General features: G+C 39.0%; 1 protein-coding gene across 8 annotated transcripts in view; it reads right to left on the bottom strand.

Moving 5' to 3' along the window:
* Window positions 1-219: 219 nt before the first annotated feature.
* Window positions 220-25,083, bottom strand: part of GGH (gamma-glutamyl hydrolase) — a 25,562-nt gene continuing 698 nt past the window's right edge. The window contains exons 2-11 of one of the 8 annotated variants that reach the window (XR_003251755.1): window positions 24,345-24,459; window positions 22,056-22,106; window positions 18,633-18,717; window positions 15,191-15,329; window positions 14,389-14,495; window positions 14,198-14,288; window positions 12,885-13,022; window positions 8,591-8,678; window positions 3,843-3,978; window positions 220-1,209 (exon numbers count right to left, since the gene is read on the bottom strand). Coding sequence is in view for 6 of the 8 variants with exons in the window: in XM_026054691.1 (XP_025910476.1) it covers window positions 10,668-10,789; window positions 12,885-13,022; window positions 14,198-14,288; window positions 14,389-14,495; window positions 15,191-15,329; window positions 18,633-18,717; window positions 22,056-22,106; window positions 24,345-24,459 (848 nt within the window). In the remaining 2 variants the exon portion in view is untranslated. Of the gene's footprint in view, window positions 1,210-3,842; window positions 3,979-7,397; window positions 8,679-8,701; window positions 10,790-12,884; window positions 13,037-14,197; window positions 14,289-14,388; window positions 14,496-15,190; window positions 15,330-18,632; window positions 18,718-22,055; window positions 22,107-24,344; window positions 24,460-25,083 lie in introns of those variants that run through there. The other 7 variants (XR_003251754.1, XM_026054693.1, XM_026054691.1 and 4 more) reach the window with 7 other exon arrangements.

Consider the following 25,083-nt stretch of genomic DNA (forward strand, 5'->3'; position numbering starts at 1 on the left):
TGCTGCAGATGAAAGAGAAAAGAAGATTGGGCCATAATCAGAAATGTCTAGAAAGCATGAGCTTATTCTACTAGAAAATTTCACGAGCAAATTTCCATAGTTAATGGCATTAAATGAAAATGCTTTGCAGATGCATAATATAGCAAGGCTCAGTGAATCTGCGAACAACAGATGGCTTATATAAATCTGAGGAGTTTTTTAATATTAAACAAATAAAGGAAGACTGGAGAGGAGTGTCACTCACGCATCTTGTTGGATGTTTAATCAGGCAGATGAGACATCCCAAATTTTAATTACCTCCATTTTTTAGTACTCCAATCTAATTTCAAATTGCCTAAATGAAGCTCTTTAATTTTTCTTGTTGGGTTTGAAGTCTTGGTATCTAGATTATAATTTATCAATAAGTTCTACAAGACACAGAGAATAAGACAACCACCAAAAATCCTGATACTCATTAAACTATGAGAGCATGTTTCATTTTAATTACTTCTCATATAATTAATCATCCATCTGTCTGGATTATATTCTTCAATATTATAGTCATAAGTTAAAAAACATGCAATGAATTCACAGCAATTTGAGCAGGAGATAAGCTATGATAGAAGAACAAAAATTGTTTGTTAGTGATTTAGAGGCTTCAGGAAAGTCCATAAGAAAAATGTCAGTTTACCCCTTCATTTACCATACGGGGTCATCTGTCTTGTACCTTCGTGCTGAATAAAACCATCAAGTTCTGTTCTGAAGACTACTTTTTTTCCAGGATTTTTTTTCTCATGGTAAGCCCTAGCCCTTATAGCATTGTATAAACATGCTCTCACACTTCAGCCTGGGGACAATTGATCCCAGGAGGGGTCTGCTTAGTGCCATACACAGCACCAAATAGGCAGATATCTGGGAATTCAAAATGTACACAGGCTTTGTTAGCAACGCCACTTCATGGATGAATATTCACTTTCAGTGAAATGCACAGAAGGTTTGTTGTTATCACTGTCATCCTTCTTTGAACATATAGTTGTAGCACAGCAGTAACACAACACAGGCACTCCTGCTATGGAGAGTCACATAGGAAAGGATGAGCCTGATGTCACACTTCAAGACTGGCTGTTTGCTTCTTTACAGATCATGAGAACATGGGCAGCAAACTGGAAAGGGGAGTAGGAAGGGGCCAAGAGCTCTGGAAAAGTTCAGCTTCCCTGACAAAGTCCCAGGCTGCAGGAGAGAGGGGAAAAAAAAATCCATTTGTCTGGACAAGGTATAATTCCTGATTAGAAATCAATTAATTTTGCTACATATCTGTTATCTTCTATGAAAACAGAAGGGAGACAGGACATTATTTGGCACTTTATGACCTTTCTGAATATCACTTTAAGTCCTTTGTGAATGACAGAGAAATACATGGCATGTTCTGTGCACTCCTCTGTACATACTGGTATAGGACTGTAGGACACAAGTAGGCCAGCTGGGCTTGGTGTGCTCTGTTTTTAGGAAAATGAAATTCTCTTAAAATTGTTTAAGCACGAACGATACTTGATGGATGAGGTTTGATTTGTGAAACCCTGACTGGTCATTTGTATTTTTCACCCATCTAATTCTGTGGTCACAAACAACCAAATGACAGAATTAAGCATCACTCGATTTATCACAAAATTACTGTCCAGCCACGTAGAGCATTATACTCATTTTTTGGTCCCCGAGACTGTCAGAGTGGTGTCACTAGTCTGCTCCATAAAAGGGAGCCAGGCTCATCTTTCCCAGAGCACAGGCAGTTACAGACGCTATTGTTTGCAAAGGAAGTTATAACCTTTCACTGCAGAACTGTCTCTCTCAGGATGTAAATGCACACTATTATTATAGTAGTTACTCAGGTCTTGCAAGAAAAACAAAATCCTTGCACATGGGTAATTCCCGGCAGTAAGTGGAACTGATCCAAGAAAACACATGCATGAAGCATAGAAAGAGTTCAAAGTAGTCCAGGGAAAAAAAGGTTAAACTGGATACCTTCTTTGTATTTCAAAAAGGAACAATTAAAAGTTATAGAGAATATATAGAGTAGAAATGAAATTCCCAGCAGATCTGAAATAGCTGACAATAACTTGTTGAAGGTTCCTTTTTCCTTGTCTCTTGCCCTTGCCAGTTAATTCAAATCTACAAAGATGATGTTGAGATAAGAAAAAAATTAGGCTGAACAGCTGGCAACATTTCCTAGCTCCGCAGTTGAGAAAATTGTGAGATAATCTCACAAAGGTGATCACAGAAGACACATTGCTTCAGTTATTTAAAATAGGATTTGACTGCACACTTTAATACACTATTCTGGCACTGCATTTGCCTGTATTTAGGAAAATGGTTACCAAATATGAAGCCAGTAGATGGAATCCGGTCTCAATTTTCTAAATGCAAAAGAATAAATCGGTTTGTTGTCTGTGCTGCAAATCCTCTCCTTTGCCAGTTACACCACCCTGCAGATCACGGTGAGACCTGCCTGCCAGTAACTCGGTGTGACCTACACAGCCTGGTGGGAATTTTGAGCTCAGTTGCTGCTGTTTTACAGGCCACCTCCTTCAGCTAGGAGTGGCTGATGCTCTAACCTCTACAAGAAGGGTTTAGTTGCTAAATGTTCAAGTTTTTGATTTGCCTTCTCTTCAAGAAATGGTATGGAAAAACAAGACATGGGCAAAACTGCTTCTCTCCTTTGAACCTAGAGCATTAAAAATGGAGCCATGGGGGGGGGGGGTGCTCCCACCTCTCCTCCTGCATGCAGGGCAGAAGGCAGCCTTTGCCCCATGCCCCAGCTGTGTGCAGACCGGGGAAGGACAGCGTCCACTGCTGCTTAGAGCTACAGGAGGTACCGGGTACTGCAGGGCAGCAGGGAGATCTCTGGGGAAAAGGAGTCCTCAGCAATTATAACTTTGTCCTATCTTGCTTTTCAAAGACTGATAAGGATCGGTTCCTTCATTTTTTGCTGATCAGACCCACTGAGCAAACTAGTTTTAGAAACATAAAAGAAACCAGTGAGGGCCAAAACCAAACCTTATCCTCAACCCCCATAAATGGTCTGTCATAAACTAAAAAATAMCTCTGGTCATCAATAGCTGGACTTTGCATTTGAACTATATAGTGCTTTGTGCAGGTGGCACGTGCTCAGTGATATCCCCGCTACCATGGACTGGGCCCTTGGCACAGAGGTCTGGCAGGTGGTGAGGGCCAGCCCTTGCGGTCGCACTGTAGCCAAGTGGCTGAGGTGCCCAAGCACTGCATGGAGTGAGGAGAAGGCCCCCCAGGTGACTCGCACCATTTATGCCGAGCCTTTGTAGAAATGGTTTCTAACAGGGTGAAGGCTTATAAACTAGCCTGAACTCCCTTATCAAAATTCTCAAGTGAGAAATTTATAAAAACAAAAGATTCCCAATAAGCCCTGCTGTTTGAAGAGGTGTTATTTTCTGGACTGGTATCCCCTGAGCTGATGTTATGAGATTCAGTTTCTTTCCAAAGTATCTTTATGCATAAAGATACACCTTCCTTTCATCTGTACTATAACTTTTCACCTCTCACTGCACTTAGTGCAGTGAGGCTAAAAGCAACAGTATACCCATAGTGCAAGTTTCAATTCTCTTTCAGCTAAAACACACTAATTTCCAACAGGAAATTAGTCTAGATTCAGTCCTTTCACATGTCTCAGGCCCCTTGGGTCGGGAAAACAAATAGAGCTCATCATAAAGAGGAACTAGCTGACTGATTCTGAATGCGTTTCTTAAGGGAGCCTTACAAATGAACCTAAAAGAGAGAAAGATGTTGACAGTTAGGAATAAAAGGYCATCAGTGAAATTTATGTTAAACCATACCATAGGTTATGATGGCTTGAGTTACAGCTCCAGCTGGCACAGGCTGCTGCTTCTGCTGCTTGCTCCTTCCTTTCCAGACTAGTCACCCAGTACAGTGCTGTAGGCTGAGCTCCAGCTGACATATCCAGTAGCACTTCTGGCAAGGAGGTGTAGGGCCTACGTAAGCATTTAGTGTATTCATGCACACAGTTCTCTAGCTTGCAAGCATTCGAAGTGGAATGGTCTGTCTTGCATTACTTTAAAGCTTTCTCTGCATAGAAGTAATTTGGGAAGATTATGGTAGCAGTTGCTGAAAGGAGGAGTGACTTTGCTGGCTGGAAGTTATGGTTCAGTAACTAGACTGCCTAAGTAGCTGCAAAGTAGCATGGGCAGCAAGACTCCAAATGGGAAAAACTACAAGCATGAGTTTGAACATAAAGGAAGGATGAGAAACCTGGAGTAAAGCTTCAGAGCCTAGGCATGAAGGCCGAACCAGCTTCTCTTTCTAGTAACAGGATAACAGTGCTCTTTTCAATTTGGTTGCATTAGGTGCATGCCCATTTTGTTTGCTTGTTTGTTTTTTCTCTAGGATCTAACTCCAGAGACAAAAGGTTTACTTTTACTCTTGGTTGAATGGGTGGACTGAGATGCTTCTTGTAAATGTTAATGAGAAATAATTAGCACAAATTCTGAATATTCAAGTAAAGCAGATAATGAGGTGGTTCAAGTTTCTCTTTTTCAGTGGAAGTGCAGGATATCCTAGTTAGATTTGCTTTAGGGGGCTGCGAATGGCTCCAAAATCCATCAGTGGTTCAGAGGTATAAACCCTAGTGATGAATTTGGGAGCTTAGAAGGATTGCAAGGATTAGCTCCATTCAAGATCAGAATGGGTCTGGCCAAAGTCTTTGAGCACTTTCATTCTGCTGGGGACTCTTTGGAGAATCCGAGAGATTGTCTGTATACTATGCTTTTACTTTGTCTCTTCCATAACACTTCCGCTCTGAGTAAGTCCCAGTATCTTCTGAAAAAGTAAGCCCTTAGGGGTTAGCATAGAGTCATAGCTGCTGAGTTAATCCCAAYGAACTATAGGATTGTGAAATTTAAATTTCCCTGTCTGAAGTTGAATTCTAGGGCTGAAGAAGGTGACTACAGAGGGAGGCCATAGGGAGGAACTAATTTCCTAATGTGGTCCTAGCTAGAAAATTGTAATTTTAAGTTTTGTATTGTTGTTGCTGATCTTCTCTTTAGGAAAGTGGTAAGCAATTGCACATGCACACACATGTATGTACATAACATCAGCTCTATACTATAACTGCAAAAATACAATGATATATTGTACAGTCTAGACCATCAAAAGAAGCTTTCTATTATTCTTGGGAGTTACATATTCCAGTACTCAATCCAATTGCTTTTAATGATCTAAAGCTACAATTCCTAGAATTTACTCTGTTTAACCTTTTGCTTGGTTTGCTTTCTGCTTTTCATTCACAGAAAGCTTGGTTCAGAGAAGTGTTTGTTGACTATATTTCTGAAAATCTCAAATAAGGGAATTTGGGCTTTTTTGCTCAAGTTTGGATCAAATGCCTGGTTCAGAGAGCTCTCTGAAATAGCGACAACTATTTTCAGACAATTCGTGAAACTTTTCGGATGAAAGGTTTTGGAAATTTTTGATTATATAAGAACTTACAAAGAAAATTGGCTTTTAAAACATACTGCCTATATTATGAAACAGGTGCAAACATTATAAGGAAGTAGAGAAAGTTATGATAGTATCCTGATCAACAGATGGCAGGATATTCTCTGCTATTTGACCAATAAACAAGCGCTGGCGGAGGGAAAAGGCCTACCCTTGAGGAAAGACGTTAGGCCAACAATGAATGAGCACTCCATATTGTGTTTGCAAATTATACTAACATCCACTACATTTGCAGATGCAATCAGCTACGCAAGCTGGAGGGATGCTAACCAATCTCCTCATAGTACTTATCCATCTGTCTTCCATGCAAGTACTCAAACCAAAATAATTTGGACAGGCATTTAGAAACCTTGAATGCTACCCAACTCGCATAGGTACTTTTGATAGCTGCACCCACCACATACATGTAAGTGAATTCCACAGAAAAAAGCACACATGAAATATATATATGAAAAAAAAAAGTTAATTACCAAGATAAAGATGACTAAAATCATCTTGTGTATACCCTCTCTCCTCAAAGGGTATACACACTCTTGAGTATAAACTAGTATATAGTCTTGAATTGTGAGATCACATGCTATTTCTCTCCCCTCAGGTGTCCTGTCTCACAAAGGCAATTCAGGGATAACATGCAGTTAATTGAGAAGGGAACTCAAATAAATTCTCAAGTTAACTGAGAATTATTGATCTTTCCGGTTGTTCAAAAAGACTCCATACTTTCCTCACTGTTCTGAGAAAAGAACAACCACATCCCTATTCGGCAACTAATATCTCTTTGCTGAGTGACATCCACAGCAATGAATAAGGCTGCAAGGACAAAGTGAGAAAGGTAGCCTAAAAATAAGATCCACAAGCTAGTCAGCATTAGAGTGGGAACAGTCACGATCTGCTCCTCCAGGGACTTGGACACTAATTTCTGCTTTGAATTCGCCATCTTGCTAGGAAATTTGGCATATCTGGTCAACCCAAAAGGGTTTTTTCCACAAAGCAGCTTGTGGTTTAGGCTCTTCTTTTTACTGTGTATCTCAATATTTAGGGCACTTACTTAGGATGTAATTCTTGTAATTTCTTCCTTGCCTGAAGAGATTCAAACTGGTCTTTCCTACATCCCAGGCAAAGGTTTTCTGAGCTCAGGTTCTCAGTCCTTCCTGTCTAAGCTTTCCTATTTTGCATGAACTAATTTCATATTCATAGAAAAAGGAACCAAGACAGATTTTCTAGCTGTAGGGTAGGAACAATCACCTGAAATTAGGGACCCCATTCCAGTCACCTCCAATTAATGCTCAAATGTTTCAAATATTCACTGGATTCATGAGTTGATCCCAACTTGGTTAATTCTACTCTTGTTCCCACACTCTCAATTTCTCTCCTGCTGTCCTGCCAATCTGGCCAGATGTGCCAGTAAGACTTCACAGTTTTGGTCTGTGTCCTCCCTTCTTGCCTCACAGCCCCAATGTCCTGGTGCATGTTAAATATCACAGTACAATAAATATCCTGTTCAACTTGACACAACACTAAACTTTCGATACAACAGTAAAGCACACTAAGAAATTGCGAATGCAAAACTGGTTCTTGTAGGCCATCTAGTGGTAAAAATAGAATAGTACAAAGAGAAAATTATTTCAAACTTTTTCTTCTGAAAGGTGTCTTAATATAACCTGCAGAACACACACAGTTACTTTACTGGTCAGTGGATCTTTTCCCCCAGAGATTAGCAAGCTAGGTGATTAGGCTCTTCAGCTGTACTCTGAATAAGCTGAGAGTTCGGCCATAGGCTCCTTTCCTTCTCTCTCCAGCATTAATTCTGAAAACTACCAGTTACATATATAAATTGTGAGTTCTATCTTACCCAAGCAATGAAAAACCATGTTGTAAATCACTCAGGGTGGACAGGAGGTCTTTTATTGAAGCTTCTTAAAAATAATTTTTTTAACTCATTTCTGAGTGAGCTCTCACCAACTCTGGGTTCCTATGGATAATGTTTCTGACTGGAGCAAAACTTGATGGAAGACGTCAAGTATTACAAGGAATGGACAGAAGTTCTCATTTCCCTGAACACCACAGACAGCAGTTGTATTGCTTACAGCTGTAGAGCGTCAGGGCCCTGAGCGCACCACCAGGCTCTGCAGCCCCCTCCCTCCTTCCTAGAGGTCTGGCTGCCTGTGTGCAGGGGCAGGTCTGGCACCACACAGCTTCACGACCTGGAGCCAGACTGCTGGGAGAAGAGCTGTTTGAGAAAGAGCTGTGAGCAGCCTTGCTCAGGAGCTACATTAAGTTCAGGCCCTGGGCCTTGGCCCTTGTCTGAGCTGCACTGTCAGTACGCCTGTGCCTGACCATGGACCTCTGACCCTGACTCACTGACTCGACCCTGACCTGCCTCATCACTACAGACTTGTCTGGCTACCTCTGGACTGTGCCTGGCCCTTGTTACTGTCACTGAATCTGTTCTGCTTTTCTTACTCAGGTCCTGGGGGACTGCTCCCCTTRTAAGGCCATGGTCCTGCCGGCCGGGCTGTCACCCTCGGCTCCTGGCTCACCTTCCCTTGTAGAGCAGCCCCATTCCTGCCGCTCCCCAACAGAGCTCCTAAAGCAACGATCTCCAACAAAAGCTCTTAGCTCTGTCTTAGATCACAGGCACAACTGCCTGTGCCTTACCCTACTTCTGACAGACACCAACCCTCACAAACCTATTTCAATCACTTGCGTTTCCCCTCAAACCTCACGGCTCATCCTGCTATATCAGCCTTTCTTTGTTTGACTCTAACCTGGCTACCATCCAGTTACCACTAAACTAAAGTGCAATCCATTGGACTGAGAGCTAGCCATCACACTCGCCAGCTTTGTGACTGTCTATAGATTAGTTTCAGCTTACGGCATATGAGCATTAGAACTAAAACGACTTTGAAAATTAAGTAGGTAAGTAGGCAAATGTTCTGATCCTGTGTTCTACCTACAGTGCTGAGTGCCAAAAGAGAACAGAGACTGATAACTGCATCCCTTCTTGGACTAAGTCAGCATAGACAGCTCCCTCGCTTTCCCCATCAGGACAGAGCAATGGTTCCCAACACCATACCAAGCGGATGCAGATTACAGCAGCCTCCTGATTTGAGTGTTACAGTTGCAGGGGGGGGGGAAGCAAGTTAATATTTTATCCATGGAATCTAAAAGAGAAGAAAAATACATGTATGTTTGAATAAATTTTATTTCAAGTATCATAGAAAATCACCAATACCATCAAATAAGGCTTTATAAAATAAAGGAAAGGAAAGGAAGGAAAGACGCATACAAATTCACAATAAATGTACTAGCACTTATAAGCACTGGTCTCTCATCACATTACACACCTCACAGTTACACACTTGTGAACTGATTGCTACCACTGCAGTTAGCAGACAGTTCACTTCCAATATTGGTCCCTGTTATTAAGGTTAATTCCTGCACTCCTTACTCAGGCAAAATCTTCAGAGATATTCTGAGGAACTTAACCTGAGTAAGAAATGGAAGACTGGCCTTGGTTCATAAGTATCTTAGCTGCTATATCTATATGCAACTGGAGACCATGATCCTCTTTTTACACTGGTTCTATTCAGGAACCAGCTAACATACAGTAAAGTCACTTATATTAAAAAGAGAGTTCCATTTACTGAATTTGGCTTACCAGGCAAATGCAGAAATTTGTACTATCACATGTCTAAGTTTGCTATCACCCAACTGTGTCTTTTCAGTAGTCACAGTTATTTTTCCTTATACTATTTGATACTTACGCTATTTTAATTAATGCATTTCACATTCTCTTTGTCTTTGTAGTTGTTTGGTTATGAAGAATAAGTTAGAGAATCCTTTACTTAAATAACCTGAGAAATGTACCAGCTTTATTCAGATGTGGTACTTCAGAGTGCAAGGTACTGCCAAACAGAGAGCTGAGGTACAAACTGAATTCTTCATAAACTCAAAATTCCCACTGATGTTAACAGAGTTTGGAAGCTGTGCAATACAGGAAAATTATATTCGATTGTCTCATCTTAGTTCCCTTTTGGGCCCCACGCAAAACCACTGAACAAAACTGTCACTAAGCGTGTAGCAGAGCAAAAAAAAAAAAAAGGGCACCACAGTGTAGTGAACGTAACTGCTATTATCACATTATGTCAGCATTAACAGATTTTTCAGATACATTCATCTGCTGTTTGAACTCCAGCTGCATTAAACTGTATGATGAAAGAGAAAGAAACTATCGGCTCCACTAAGTCAATGGCAAACTCCCCCTGACTCAACCAAAGTGAGAATTCTGTCCAGTAACTACAGGAAAAGTTAGAGTACAAATTATGACACAGTTAAAAGTTAGGTTGACATTCTTTTAAGTACAAACAAATGGAGGTCTTCATCTCATATCTGTCTGCTGACTCCAGCTACTCTCAAACAGATTCTTGGAAGATTCATGAAATTGAATTTGAGAAGAGTAGAAAGTAGAATCAGCACTTAATTATGCCTTCCAAATTTATTTTATCTGGTATTTGCAATGCGTAATTTACGCTGCATTCTCGTGCTCATGTAGACCTCACAAAATATAAGCTCTCCAAAAATAGATGCTGAATGTACAGTGTTCGCTATAATGCTTCCTTGTCATTTTATCATTTTTTCAAATGACAAACTAGTCCTTGTCAAGACTTGGTTACATACATATTTACAATAAGCCCAAGATCAGAAGTCTCTTACACTAAATCATTTTAAGAGAACAGAACAGTACTAAACAGTATATCTAAACCACTAGAGCTATCATAGTCCACAACACTTTAGAGAGATAAACCCCATATTTTGAAATACATGAATAGAATGTTTTTCCTTTTACTAAACCTGGTTATTTTCCAATTTATATTAGAAAGCATATATAAGCATAATCAAAATGCCTTCCCTGGAGAGAAAAAAAAAATCATTTTTCTGTGGCTTGTATCTAAGTGTGATCCAGGACAATTATTATCTTACCGAATGTAAATTTTTAGATTAATGACCCAATAATACAGAAGAAACACAGGATAAATCACTGTAAGCTGCAGTGTACTGTATTATCTGCAGTGTACTATATTAGCTTAATTATGAAATCCCAGCAAACAATTTATTTTTAAAATAGCAATGCTGCACCTTTGAACAGATATTCAATCAAAAAAATAGATTTGTTGAAATGAAGAAAATGGTCCTGTGTAAGTCGGAGTATAATTATAAATCAACTCTTTTGTTTCCTCATCTTTAGTGGGAAAGCTGTGCAGGTTCTTCCGGGCTGTAAAATATTTTGAAAATACAGATCACTTTTCTGTTATCATCCTTGATAATTTCTTTCTTGGCAAAGTAAGTTATGCTGTATAGCATAAGAGCAAACAGAATTACAGTAACTATTATGTGGAGAACTGGGAAGACAGACCTTCAGAAATTTGGTTACAGCAATATTTTATTACYGGAGATGGAGAAATTTTAATATTAATTTAAAGTCAAGACTATACAAAAGGACTTATTTGCGAGGTACTGGCAGCTCTCACAGTACCATAAGAAATGCATCAGAATACTAGTCTCCTGAAAGCTGCACTGTTGGCACAGACTGATTTGATGAAAACACCAAAAACTGAAATCCTGGTTTGGTTTGTAATGTGTGAAACCCTACACAAGTTAAAATTAACATCAGATGGATATGGGAATGCTATTTCAACAGAATGGTTTAGTTAGTAAATGATCATAGATACTGAGTATATCTCTGTCAGCTGAAACCAGTTTGTGTTTCCTCACCCTGCAGTTTATTTTCAATCCTAAGGAAGGCATTCTGCCTTACATCAGCTAAAAAAAGGAAAAAAATCCATCACTTATTGCAACATTATATTAGTCAGTAGGATTACCTGTCCACTGGTTGGGGAGGGGAATAGCTAACAAAGAATACCTTGTGAATTGGCATATGAGATGGGGGATATACACACATAAGCTGACTGACATAGCTTTACTCTACTACAATTCAAGGACAACAGATGCAAAAGCTGGTGACCACATCCACGGGGTATTAAGCACAAGCTCATTATGTGTGTTTGCGCGTGTATGTGTATTTTTTTTTAACTATATACATAGGCACAAATTCATATATATACACTATGTCTCAACATGACTTACCAGCACAGAGTTGGCACTTGTTTTGACACATTGATTTACTTGGATAATGGCCAGAACAAGCTTACTTCTGCCTGCAGTGAACAGCGCAGACAGACCCTAGAGAACATACTGCATCCTAGTATTACTCTCCAGAAGAGAACACAGACTAATTTTACACGTTCTCCAGTTTTCTTCTTTGTCTCCCCTAAGTACCCTATCAAAATTTAAAAAACACAGGAAGTTTACGGATACTGACAACAAGGAATTTTACCCGATTTTGCTACCTCTTTGCAAAGCAGAGCAAGACTGCAGCACACAAAAAAAGAGCCTTGAACTTGTATAAAGCACAGCCTTTATTTCTACACTCTCTCTGACCAGGTCAGCACAAGTTGCACTGCTTTAAACCGCTGTTTTCTCTAACTATGTTATTCTTTTGATTACAGATAAATCTATAGATCAAACTCAATTAGGTTATTGATTACGGACTTTATAGTCTTATTCAATTAGTTAAGACAATTTTAAAGATAGTCAGTTTAAAAGATTGTAGTGACTGGAATAAAATAAGTTGATTACTTCAGACACTTTTGTATTTATACTTATTTATAGTACTTATTTCTAGCAAATGGACAAAGTTTTCAAAAACTATCAAAATTTTACAGACTAGTTGCTCCCAGCTTCTTAGGGTATGAGCAAATAACTTAGAAGCTCAGCRAAACTCAAAAACATCTTGTGCTGCCCAGCAGCTACATACTGTGGACACTGTTTGGCACCCCTTTGACATATCTCTGTACTTAGCCCAAGCAGCATCTATAATCTTGGTGCTATGGTTTTGTAAGCAAAGCTAAGAATATATTTAATGCCTGAAACTCAATTCAGAAGCTCTGGAAACTACGAATGGGGCATTTTTTCTCATTTCACTGTCTTTGTGCAAGGCAGACTAAGATGCTACAAAGATCCTTCAAAATGATAGACAGTCATGGCACAGATGAGGCTTTTACTCCTACTGAAACAAGTTTGCCTGTTTCCACTGGAATGCCTGGCCTTTCGAAGTCACTTTTACTAAGCCATTCTATTTCTAGGATCCCTTGTTTTTTATAAGCCTATAACACTTGTAGAGTAAGCTTCTCACAAAGCAATAAGAGGTAATGAACTTTGACAGCAGAAAAACAAGTCTTTTTTCTTCAAGGATTTTTTACTAATGTTTCACTCAAGAAACTGACATTTATAGATCATGAAGTTTTTACCTTCGTTAACGAAGAAGTCAGCCATGTAATATGCTGCTCTTATAGCCAATGGGGAATGTGGAATGCCTGATGAGTTCTTCCATTCATAAGCACTTTTCTCTGGATGCCACTGGACACCATAAACTGGGTATTTGTACGCTGCAACAAACACACTTAACATCAAAGCACATAAGCAAGATCTATGCCTTAAGAGTGATATGCTTAATCTTATTGCAAAAAGAATTCAAAGCATAARTTACAGAAACACCACATTTATAATCAGTAGCTTCACAAAAACTTAAACAGCAAATTGAAACTCTTACAAAGTCACAGTAAAACTGAACCAAAAAATGGACATTATAATATGAGAGTTTCACTCCATGCAAAAAGATTTTTGTGGATCAGTTACTTTGATTACTCGAGTTGCATAATTAAAAAGAATTCCACATCCAAGTCTTGAGATCTCCCTCAAGGCCCAGTCAATCCAGTGGCAGCTCCCATCTGCTCTGTGCCTGGCCTCATACACAGAGGGGGAAGCCAGTCCTTAACTCTCTTACAGAGGATAGCAGCACAGCAGCCCATGACTGCTCTGTGATAAACCACTTGCAGGAAAAGGAGGTGCCTGTTAGGCATTAGGCTAATCAGGTTTTCTGATCAAACAGCTATTCTCCTCTTCTGGAGGACAGCCAACATGCCATACAGAAGACTCCCATGGGCTGGCAGCTGAACCTTACTGTAGAGCTGCTAGCAGTACACTAATTAAAACCCACATTCCCTAACAAACGGACACATTTCTTGAGTTGAGCAAGCCTGGTGCAGGTATATGTAATGCAAAAGGCTTTTAGAGGAGGGCAATTAGCAGTATTGCTGCCAAAATAATGAGGGAAATTGTTGTTATCTCAGTACCATGAATTATTCTCTTCGTACAACAAACGAGATATCAAGCATCATAGGAGAGCCAGCATCAGCAAACAGACAGCAAGATGCAACAGAGGCACATTGCACTGTGGAGGGATTAAACCACAAAAAGAGGAGTACTGTACATCTCCTTTGTGGCACTGAAATACTCCAGTGCTGAAGTGCAACAGTGTATCTGGGAGGGGAACAACAGGTAAGAGAAGTAAGTTATTATGCTCACAGGTGTGTACTCTAAAGATAAACTACCTCTGCAAACACTGTATGTTCCTCACAGCCAGAGTGCAGACAGGGCCAGGATTCACCCGTGCTATGTTAAAAGTAAGCTTGCATTACAAATTAGTATCACTGCCACCACACCTCTATAGAAGAACTGCTTTGCTACAGTCACACTTTACATAAGAAATTCATTTTCTTACCTTCCATGGTAGAAATAAACTCCAGTTTGTCAGCTGTGTTAGTGGTCAGAACATTATAGAAATTACGTAGCTTCTCATTCTGTGTGAAATTCTGTGATAAGGAGGAAATAAAGGATGTGTTATTTGCTCATTCATTTCTAGTTTTAACAGAGCAAATGTATTTGTGTTCATGAAATAAAACAATCAAATACCTGCATGGAGAGGCTCCACACATGAAAGTTTGATGTCAACGGCTCAGTAGCAAATGCATGTAATATATCATCAGGGAAATTCTTGAATAACCTACTGTTTTTTGCAGCTTTTACAAAGAAAAAAGAAAAAAGAAAAAAGGATATTCTCAATTACCCAGCCTGCTAACAGACGGACTGCTACTGAACAGGAGACAAATTTACTAAAACACTGCATTGTTTCTATAACATAACATCATGATTTAACATGCTGCAAGGAAGATCAGTGAAATAACTCCAATGGGTTTCTTATCACTGTCCTCCAGTCCTGATCCAAAGAGGACCCAACTTTGCCACCTAGGTTCTCACTGAGCATTGTTTTTTGTCACTCATTTCAGTGACCTGTCCATTCACTATGGCAACAAATAGCAGAATTTGCGAACACTACATGGTCCACTGACTGATTACTCACAAATTCAAGGATAAAGCTGTAGAAAATATCAGTAGAGGTCACATTCTGCCAGTGTTGCTGAGTGGTACTCCTCCCTCTGTAAGCAATATCTCTGATTTCAATACTTGATGCTGTGCAACCAGGGAGCAGTGCTAATATCCACTCTTAGGTAAGATGCAAGTTGGAAAATTAAAATTCAGTTGCTCTCTGAGTTTGACAGGTTTTGTACCTGGGTATTTTGTTCAGTTCACTAAGGAAAAGGGACCTAAACCCACATTATTTATATAAATTCAAATTATCATATAGCTTAAAGAGCCACAGCTATGGCTTGTGCTGACTGCTAATTCAGACATGACATGCAATGGAATTCTTCACCTGAGGTAAAGTTCAGGGGGAATGCAAAACCATCTGTGTTGGTATTAACAAGTAAAATTTCGCCACTTGTGAGATATGTCAGCTCTTCGTGTCCAAGACATGTTCCCCATACTGGAAAATAATCTCCTTTATCATTAGCCTTCAAAATAAAAAGCAACAAAATAAACACAGTATTGAAGATTTACAGAAAGACGACTGAATAGAACTTGCTACTGCTTTTTTCTTTCTCTGGTGTAGTTGAGAAGTAAAACTACTACAGATAAAGGAATTGTAACAGTTCAAGAACAATTACAACTGAAATAAACATATTGACTCCCTTAGTTTTTCTTTGAATAAATATGCAAGCTAGAGGATATACAGGTGTCCCCCCAAAACAGTAATCTGGGCCTACGTCAGTATTAATTCAACTGTTCTATTCTGTAAGTAAGTAATGTTGAAAGCAGTCTAAACAGAAACCACAAAATGGAAACATTTCTGTAAAAGAAGAGAAGGGACACAGAACAATCTGTCATCAAGTTGAGGGAGAGCCTATTCATTACCATTCATAGTTTTATATGAAGCATTATGACTTCATAGCAAAGGTCCTCTGCAATGCCTGTGCCCATCCATCTGTATTAAGAAAATGTAAATTTGATTATTATCATGGCTGTGATCTTAGTGTCATGTCACGACACTAAGTGCTTGTTTAACTAGCCATTTTGGACCTGTGTTCCAGGAAGATAAACTGTGAGTTTAAACAACATGAAATAAAAAGTGATAGTCATTTTAAAAAGAAAAAAAATTGGAAGGTAAGTGCAAAAACTGCTGAAGAAAGGAAAAAGGAGAGAAGGGAAGCAAGAAGAGAATACAACTAGCTTTCTATCACATACATGTGATGCTGCACACACACAGTGGAAATCCGCATTTTTGTACTGTTTATTCCTGAGAGTAGCACACTTTAGAAGGTGGGATGTTTCAGATCTCATGTGTTTCTGTGAAATTTGAGTAGTCTTTTTTAATTTTTTTCTAAAATTTGTTTTAGTTATGACCCCTTTGAAGAGCTGCAGCTCAAGAAACATTTTAGAAAAGCTGAAATTACAGGCTTAAAATAAAAATGTCTTCTGACTGCATTACTGATAGGGTGGTAATAAAAGCCCACATAATTACTGCTTCTTAGAGCAAAACATGGAAGAATTTACAGAAGGAAGGTTAGTAGTATTGTAGAATCTTCATGACCATTTGTCATGTATGGCCTGAGATACAGAACTTGCTACCCTATGGAGTTTCTTTCATGTAAGCGAGGAATAAAACCACTAAAGAAAAAAGCAAAAACAAACAGCAACAACAACAACAAACTAGACTACAGTTAAAGAACAATTACAACTGAACCACGAACATTTTGGGTCTCTTGGTTTCTCTTTGAATAAAAACCAGCTTGGAGCCTAAACATGTTAAAAACACCAAAGACACCATATTTTAAAAACKAATTTAAAAGCTGGAAAAAAAAAATTCAGTTAAGCTTTTGCCTAACAGAAGACAATAGTAAAATTCTATTGACTTGAATGATGTAAGCATTCCACATCATCCATTCMTGTTAAAACAGAGCCAGATCAAATATTTTCTCATTGTGAACATTGGAAAACAAAGAGAAAAAGAGCATTCGTACACATAAAATTCAGTTAACTGTGTACCTGCTAATATACTTGTGACTTTTGCAACTCACCTTACATTAGTAAATCTACCCATAATTTATAGTGGTAATTAAATCTCAAAAGATTAAAATCAAAACTCACAATTATTAAGAATAGGAATTAGCAGTTATCAGGAATAGAAAAGAAATATGTGTTAGTAAGGTTACCTCTGATGAACTGAAAACTATTTTTCACCTTTCAGTCATCTTAAGGACACATACCATTTCTAATGAGCCTGCCTTTCCGGTTATAAAATTATGACATATGTAATTTACTTAATCATTGTGAAATGTCAATAGAATTTCATAATAAGTACTGCAAACGCTAACGGTAAAACCGCAAGAAACCCTTGCCCCAATACTGAATACCAATACACGTGCAGTGTACACATGCACTTCACACAGTGAGTAGGTTCGTAGAGACACATGAGATTACGTGCCTTACACAAAGGCGAGCTAGTCTTTGCAAGATTCAGGTTTAAGGTAACAGACTAACAATCACAATGAACAAAGACGGAGACAGCTATATATGTATAACAACATTAGTGCCATGGGCATTGAACATTACGAAACGTAAGCAACGGACTACAGCAGCTGCCTAAGTTTTCCTTGCCTGCTACAGGGAAATCTGCAGCAAGAGATGGCAGGAATTCTTCACTGCCACCCAATGCCTCCTGTTGTGATAGTAGTTTAAGAACTACTCCTAACCGGCACTAGAATTGTGCAAAATTTCCAAACTATTATTTCTGTGGCACCATTTTTAATAAACTTCAGCTGAAAATAAAGCAGGTAAGGGAGGAAAAAGGGAAGAAAATTCTCATTTTTATTCAATCCGGACACAGAAAGCCCTTAACAAATCATAGAGATTGTGTAAAAAGCTCAGTGAAAATCCATTCCTTTCCACAAGGCATTTCCAAGATAAAATTTTACTTCGGAATTGATAGATCAATATCTGAAAAAAATCTCTTATCCTTGGAGAAAGAGGATTAAATCTTCAGTAAGGATTCAGAGCCTTCCTGATGTTCTTTGAAAGAAACAGCTTTTCCACAAAACCAATCTTATTAATAATGCTAATAATTAAATCATAACAAATGATTGCCCGCACCCCCATTTGTGTTATAAATTAAGCTAGTGTTTACTCTAAAAATCTGCTATGTTTACAGTTACCAATTGAATGCAATTATGTAAAATGGTGTAACTTATGCAAAGGTAGATCCTTCATTTGCACCTCCAAAGATATATTTAAATCTATTTACAGATAAGTAAGAATAAAGATGTTTCAGTGGCTGCAATGTACATGTTAAGGAAGGCCATAACATTATATTATTTAAACTGATTATCTGAGAATCTTTCTCTAGAATTCCTCCTGAGGAATTCAAATTTTACATTTAGACGGAGACTTTTACATTTATTATATGTCTGTGTGTTTTCATTCAACATTTAATGTCAATGGACACCCAGTACTTTCGGAAGGCACAACTGTTATTTTATTGCAAGTTCCAAACAGAGACAAAGCCCCAGGTATAACAAACGAATGAGACTGTTCCCACCCCAAGAACTTGGCGTTTAAGACAATGACAACATATAATGAGAGAAGGTTTTGGGAGTCTTAAACTACTAATGATTTCTTTATGCAGAAGCCAGCAATGAGTTACTTATTGACAGGTTTACACTTAACACATTGGACTCCCGTAGGAAATTGGGAAAATATGAGCCACCTGGCATTTCATCTCTGACCAGTGACAATAACAAGAACTGTTCCTTAGTAATTACCTCTAACGCCTTCTGGTAAAAGATCTTAGCAACCCTGGCATATTTTGAAGTCCTAAGATCCACACCACCTCCTGGAAAAAGTACCCTGCAAGGCAACATCGAAGAATCCGATTAGCAACAACGAATAACTGATCAACCAAACTAAAACCTGGGCAACGTATACAGAAGGAGCTGGTTGTGGTTTTAAGGTTATGATGCGGTTCTAGACACCCACATTTCAGAAGTCTATAGATAGACATCTAGGCTCCCATTATAGACAACAGAGATTTAGTCAGAAAAGTCAAAGGAATCTAGAATATACAGCCTAAAGCAGCAGACAGCTAACTGGTTGGTTGGCTGAACAGCACTGTAGGCTGCACTGGCTCTATTGACTAGCTCTCCATTGATTATGGGAGTTTAGACCGCACTCATGCAGACAGACAAATTCAGGTATCTTAATCTTGAACTAAATCCTATCTTAAATCTTAATGTTCTTTTACTGAGAAAGGTTTATTAACACAAAGTAGTGACCAAGCCTAGTGCAGCGTAAGGAAGAGGTGAAGAGACACAAACACACATAACATAAAGACTTCAGCTGGTAAACCCAAGGGTTGCTTGCTATGAGTCTGTCAAATCTCACTCTAAAGTGGTAGGGAGAGCCACCTAGAAGTTAAAGTCCTGGCCCCAATCTTCACTCCTCCTGCTCAATTTCAGTAAAAAATAATTGCGGCCGTGGCAGAACCACCTTCTTAGGACAAAACAGATCAAAAAGTTCATGTAAAAAGGGTAAAAAAAAGTACTCTTGGCTGTAACTTTTGATTGCAGAGGATCTAATATAGCCAAAAGAAACAAAGCAACCTCAGAGACAGAACTGACGAAATATTGCACAATGGTTTTCCATCACCAAAATGATTTCAACAATGGCAGTGCTTGGTGTGGCTACCCAAAACCAAACACCAAAAAACCCCCAAACAAATAAACAAAAACACTCAGTACAGTCTAGCAGAGATTTCACATGCATAAATGATGATATGGAAAGTAATCAAGTACTACTATGACAGTCAATAACATAAAATAATGAAAGTCTCTTCTGGCTGTAACTGGAACAGCACCGGTAGAACTCAATGTGTGAGCTCTCCCTAACCGCCTCCAGGGGGACTTCAACAAGATTTACTCAAGCCACCTTTATCAGCTGCTGACTTTTTACCAAAAAGGCTGAAGGATTTCCTCTACCTTTCTGTGCACTGGAAACGGTAACCTGTACCAGCGAGATGCTAACAAGCAGCTAAGGATAAGCAACATTCTCAAATCATTGCAAGCATCTGCAAAGTGAGCATCTGTTTAAACACTCGGGCTTAGGTTTATTTTAACGTTTACACGTTGGCTATGCAAAGGCATAGGGCTATGCACAGGGCTATGCAAAAGCCACCAAGAATTTGGTGGAAAAGTAGAGCACTATTCACAAACATACGAATCGGATTACTCTCCAGTGCTAATATAGAAAATGATTACACCTGAAGGTATTCTTAAAATAGGCCAAATTATAGTTTTCTAAATACACAAATAAGATAATCAGACATAAGAGAAATAAGAGAATTAGACAAATAAGGTGATCTTTATCTAGAAGTGGTGAAAATTTCAATTCATCTGGTCCTTTCATTCAAACTGTCATGAATTGGCCAACACTAATTAGGAGAAAAAAACTGTCTCATTTCTTCAGGTGGAAAAAGGAAGCAACCCACTAAGTAATGATGATAATGGCTTGACAGTGTGATAAGCAGATTGAAATACAACTACATGTATTCCAAAATCTCTAGCTGATTAGTGCTGATGAATGGGTTCATTGTGAATTTCAAAGGTAATTTCAGAAGTACATGGCTATATTCATAAAATTACTGTCTTCACAGTAGTACATTCAAGGTTTTAAGAAGCCATTTTATAACAAATAAAGATAATTTTGGACCGTAAAGAACCTGGAGCTGAAGTCTTACAACATGAAAGATCAATATATATCTTGTTTATCCTAAATTTCCATAGCATGGAAAGACCTTCCCTACAGAGGTCTTATTTGCTATTTACATATATAGATATATTGTGAAAGCCATTAGCTGACAGCAGAGGGCAACAAGAGGAAATGTACAGCATCCTTATCCACCTATATAGCACAGACCCAACTCTTAAGTCACAGGACAGACCGGAATAATGGACCTGGTTCCCTACTACCCTCCTCCGCATGCAAGCAGGTGGGAAGGCAGAAAGAATGGGAGATTCCACTGGATACAGTCCTTGTAACCAAGGCCAGATTTTCAGTCATGAAAAAAGGATGAAATAACTCATTCCGTCTCCAACATTAGACTCCTCACAGGGGAGAAAATGTCACTTTCTTAACACTGCAAAGCTGTAGAGACTTACATCGTAGTGCACAAGGCATGCTTTAAAGCATAAAAGACAATTCTTTCCCCAGGCAGCCACAGTTCTAAATCTGCAAGTTTTACTCATGTTGATTAACATACTGGTATATGAATACACTAAATGAAAATATTCACAGTGTAAGATGCTCATCTCATGACTACAAGTAGCCCAATCACATGCTAAGGGCTCACACACAATCAAGCCTCTGAAGGGTAGTATCAGCTGATTTAATTCTTCTTTATTTTTAGCACAAGGCAAGTGTAAAAGGTTTTGACTTTGCTTAGTCCACAGTTAAAGTGTGTTAAATTAGATCATATCATCTCATATTTAAAAGAACATAAAAACAAAGAGCATATGGGTATACTTAGAACATATGGGTGGACTGTTGCCATAGGTCAGCTGACAAGTTAAGAGTGTTTGTCTAACAAAGCCCTAAGCCACAGAATCACAGTAGGCAAGACAGGCAATGCAAGAAGCAAGAAAGAGCACAAAGAGAAAAAGAGTAGAAACAAAAACAGAGACTGGAAATCAGAAACCTTTGTGATAGAGGAAATATGGAGAGGACTGGGGGAGAATGGAAGAAAAGGCTACGAAAGGAGGGTAGGAACAGGGAAACCTAAGAGTGGTGATGCACCCAGCAAGTGCTATTAAACATGAAAATGAAGGCTATCGCTCATATGAGGAAGAGAAAATAAACTAACAATGAGGAAATGGGCTATTTCACTTGTAAAGTATAAGCCAATTGTTGTCCACTACAATGCCAGTTCTATTTGCCTGCAGACAAGCATAAGGGAATGCCAAGACGAGTCTTGGCATTGGTGCAGATTATCTGATGTGCTCTTAAAGAAAGGAAYGGGAATGGACTCACATAGAACGAAATGGTGATCTCTCTGTCTTAGAACAGGTTTATATGTGTACTGTGCTCAGCACAGCCATTCAAGAGAGTAGAAGGAGAGTGGCCCTGAGAACATGGCAGAGCTCAAATCCATAACTATAATACATTCCAATAGAAAGCCAATGCTCAAAACTTACCCATTAATAGAGCGGAATAGTTTATCATACTCTTCATCTGAAAGATTTAATCTGAAACACCAAGAAAACAGTTACAGGACAGGTCTGAAAAACATATATTTTACCATAAAAGTATCACAGTTGTTGAGCAGAAACAAAGGGCACAGAAAATATGTAGAAAGAATGTATTAAACATTTAGAAGAAAATAGTCCCAAACCATTACAAGAACTGTTCTGAAGCTTTTACACTACTACTTCATTCTTTGGTGGTCTCACTGGACCAGTATATTCACCCAAGAGTTGCACATGGCTAGGATCCTCTCAGTGAAGACCTCACTCTTCTCATGGAAAGGGCTCAGCCGCCTTTCTGACTAATTCCCCACCTGTGATGCTTAAAGAACTGGGGAACAGTGGACAAACTCTCCAAATCACTGTGAGTCAAGCTAGCTCCCAAATCACCATCAGCATACCTTTGCCAGTAAAGCACTCACTGTACCGCTCCCAGGCCAAAGCCAGAATCATCACATAGTGCTGTTGCTTCAATGCCATGCTGGCCTACCAGGTTTCCTGCAGCTGGGCTGAGGACCTCTCTGTTCGACAATATAAACACATCAGCAAAGCCACTGAGGCTTTTGGAGCAATCTGTCACCCCATGATAGAAACATCCTATGAATCTACCCTGCAATCTAACACAGCAGCAACAGCAGCCATCACGCCTGAGCTGCTACAGAGACAAAGGTTGCCATGTAGACAGCCTCGCCTTCCCAAGAGTCTGACAGGATCTTGGCCTATCTGATTTTGAATAAGGGGCCTTCACAAATTCCCACAGACAGATGGAGGCAAATGCCTGAAAGAAAATCCTCATCTGATACATTGTCCCTCACTTTCCAAAATGAGAGAAAGGTCTGGTCACTCATTTCAAGACAAAAAGCTTATGAAATAGTAACCAATATAAATAAGGACACAAGTAAGTGTTTTAACAGTTACCACCAATAGATCTGCCTTCTTTGTAACTCCATTGCAGAGTATATGGCTGGCAACACTTTAAACACAGAAAACATGAATACATTCTCACAGTAATTTTACACAGGAAAACTTTACTGACCTGAGTGAAAGTCAGTCAGGATTTCCTGATTTATACCTAGGTACACAAATCAGGTTTCTTTCAAAAAATACTGTTTCACCAGACTTGAAGTATTTCACTTGAAACAGCTCAGCGGAGACTGAGGATTCACAGGACTGAAAATAGGACCCCAGCAGGTACAGTTCAGGATTTGGTGCCCCGAGACCCCTCTGCAGCTACTTATTAAATATAACACTTAAATGAATGGTATGGCTATTATTTCCTGCAGACTGGCAACTCCGGTTTCTGGTTGACTCCAGAAAGGGCAGAGCTGCAAACAGTGGGTCACACCCATCCTTCAGCAAAGATCTAGCTGTGAGGTGGAAAGATGAGAAAGACCTCAGCATCAGCAAAACATCAGCAAACTATTGACTATGACAGCTAAACTAGTGCAGGATTGAGGCACTGGGCATATTCAAAGTATCCAGCTCTGCTACATCCAATTGAGTTGTCAGAATTAGATGCTTTCGTTTCATCAGTGAAACTTCTAGTCAACAAACATCTGAAAGCCTCACCAGCTACATGAGGAACGCTGGCTTTGAATTCAGGCATTTCACTGGTGCCTTTATGGGACCTCTTGCGATTTTCTGCAGCAGTATTAGTATCATTTTAATTTCTTACAATAGTGCATTTAGCATTTTATAGCTCCCTGTTGGCTATGAAGTATCCTTAGTTCTGTTATTCACTCTGCTACGTACTACCCAACAGTCAAAATATTACCACATATGGAGTTGGTGGCCCACAGTATGGGCAGAACTGGATTTTGGTTTCTTCAAGGACCACTGATAGTCTTCCTCCATTACTTGAATTCTAGGACTACRGATTATGACAAAAGATATTATCTATCTAGATATGCATGCTTGTGGGGCAATATACATTAGACTCACTACAGATAACTTCAAAAACAACAGATTAAAATTACCTTATATAGTTTTAAGTTAAAAAAGAAACATTAAATATGCTGAAAATCATAGTAAAGATTATTATAAAAAGAAATATTAAACATGGCATGTTCCAGCCTGCTTTGACTCTGGTCTCTACAAAGAGCTTGCAAGTCACAGCATCTTCTAGTAGCCTGTGAGAGGTTCAAAACTCTCAGAAAACCAGCACAGCTGCTTTCTGTGCCTCTAAGATGAGACCCTTCTGCTAAACAATAAATATCCTTTTGTAAGTGTATAAAAATCTACCTTATTGGCACAACTCGGGCACCAGCAGATTCTAAAAACTTAACATAAGAAGCAGCAATATATGAACTTCCAAACTTGTGGAACTTCTTAAAGTGGCATTCCTGTGACAAAATACCTAGAAGGGCCAAGAAAGAAAATCAGTATTACACAAATAGCAAGTGTTACACTCTGGAAGAAGAATTAAACTGCAATTTCCTATATGTCATGTTAGAACATGCTATTTAGTGCCTAAAAGTATTATTAAACCCCAAGAAAATTGAGATAAGTCAGTTGTGATGCCTACCCACAAGGTACGAAATAAACATATATCAGATTAAGACTCAACTTCCCTGCTTTATTTAACTACTTATTCAAGAGAAGCTGTAGTACTAAATGATCTCCATTTTAAGTATTTTAAAAAAAATGTTATTTAAAATAGCTTCACTGTGGATGGGTCTCAGTAGCAAAGACTTTATCATTTAATGTTCTGATCATATAATCTAATCTACGTTTGGGGAGATCTTTCATTCCACATAGAAATCAACAAGTTTTCATGCCAGTTTTAGAAGTCATCTCAAGAAGATCAAAACACACAAGTATTATATGCATGCTTATAGGTATGCTTATCCAAACTGATGAAAAGGCAACGCTGAGCCAGTCTAATGAGCTTTTCTGTGACGACAATAACCATTTTGCAGTTCTTGCAAACTGGGCGAGGGAGAGAGGAGTGGGGGGAGAGAGGAGTGGGGGGAGAGAGGAG

The sequence above is a fragment of the Apteryx rowi genome, unplaced genomic scaffold (assembly GCF_003343035.1).
Source record: "Apteryx rowi isolate R43461 unplaced genomic scaffold, aptRow1 scaffold_96, whole genome shotgun sequence".
Taxonomy (NCBI): domain Eukaryota; kingdom Metazoa; phylum Chordata; class Aves; order Apterygiformes; family Apterygidae; genus Apteryx; species Apteryx rowi.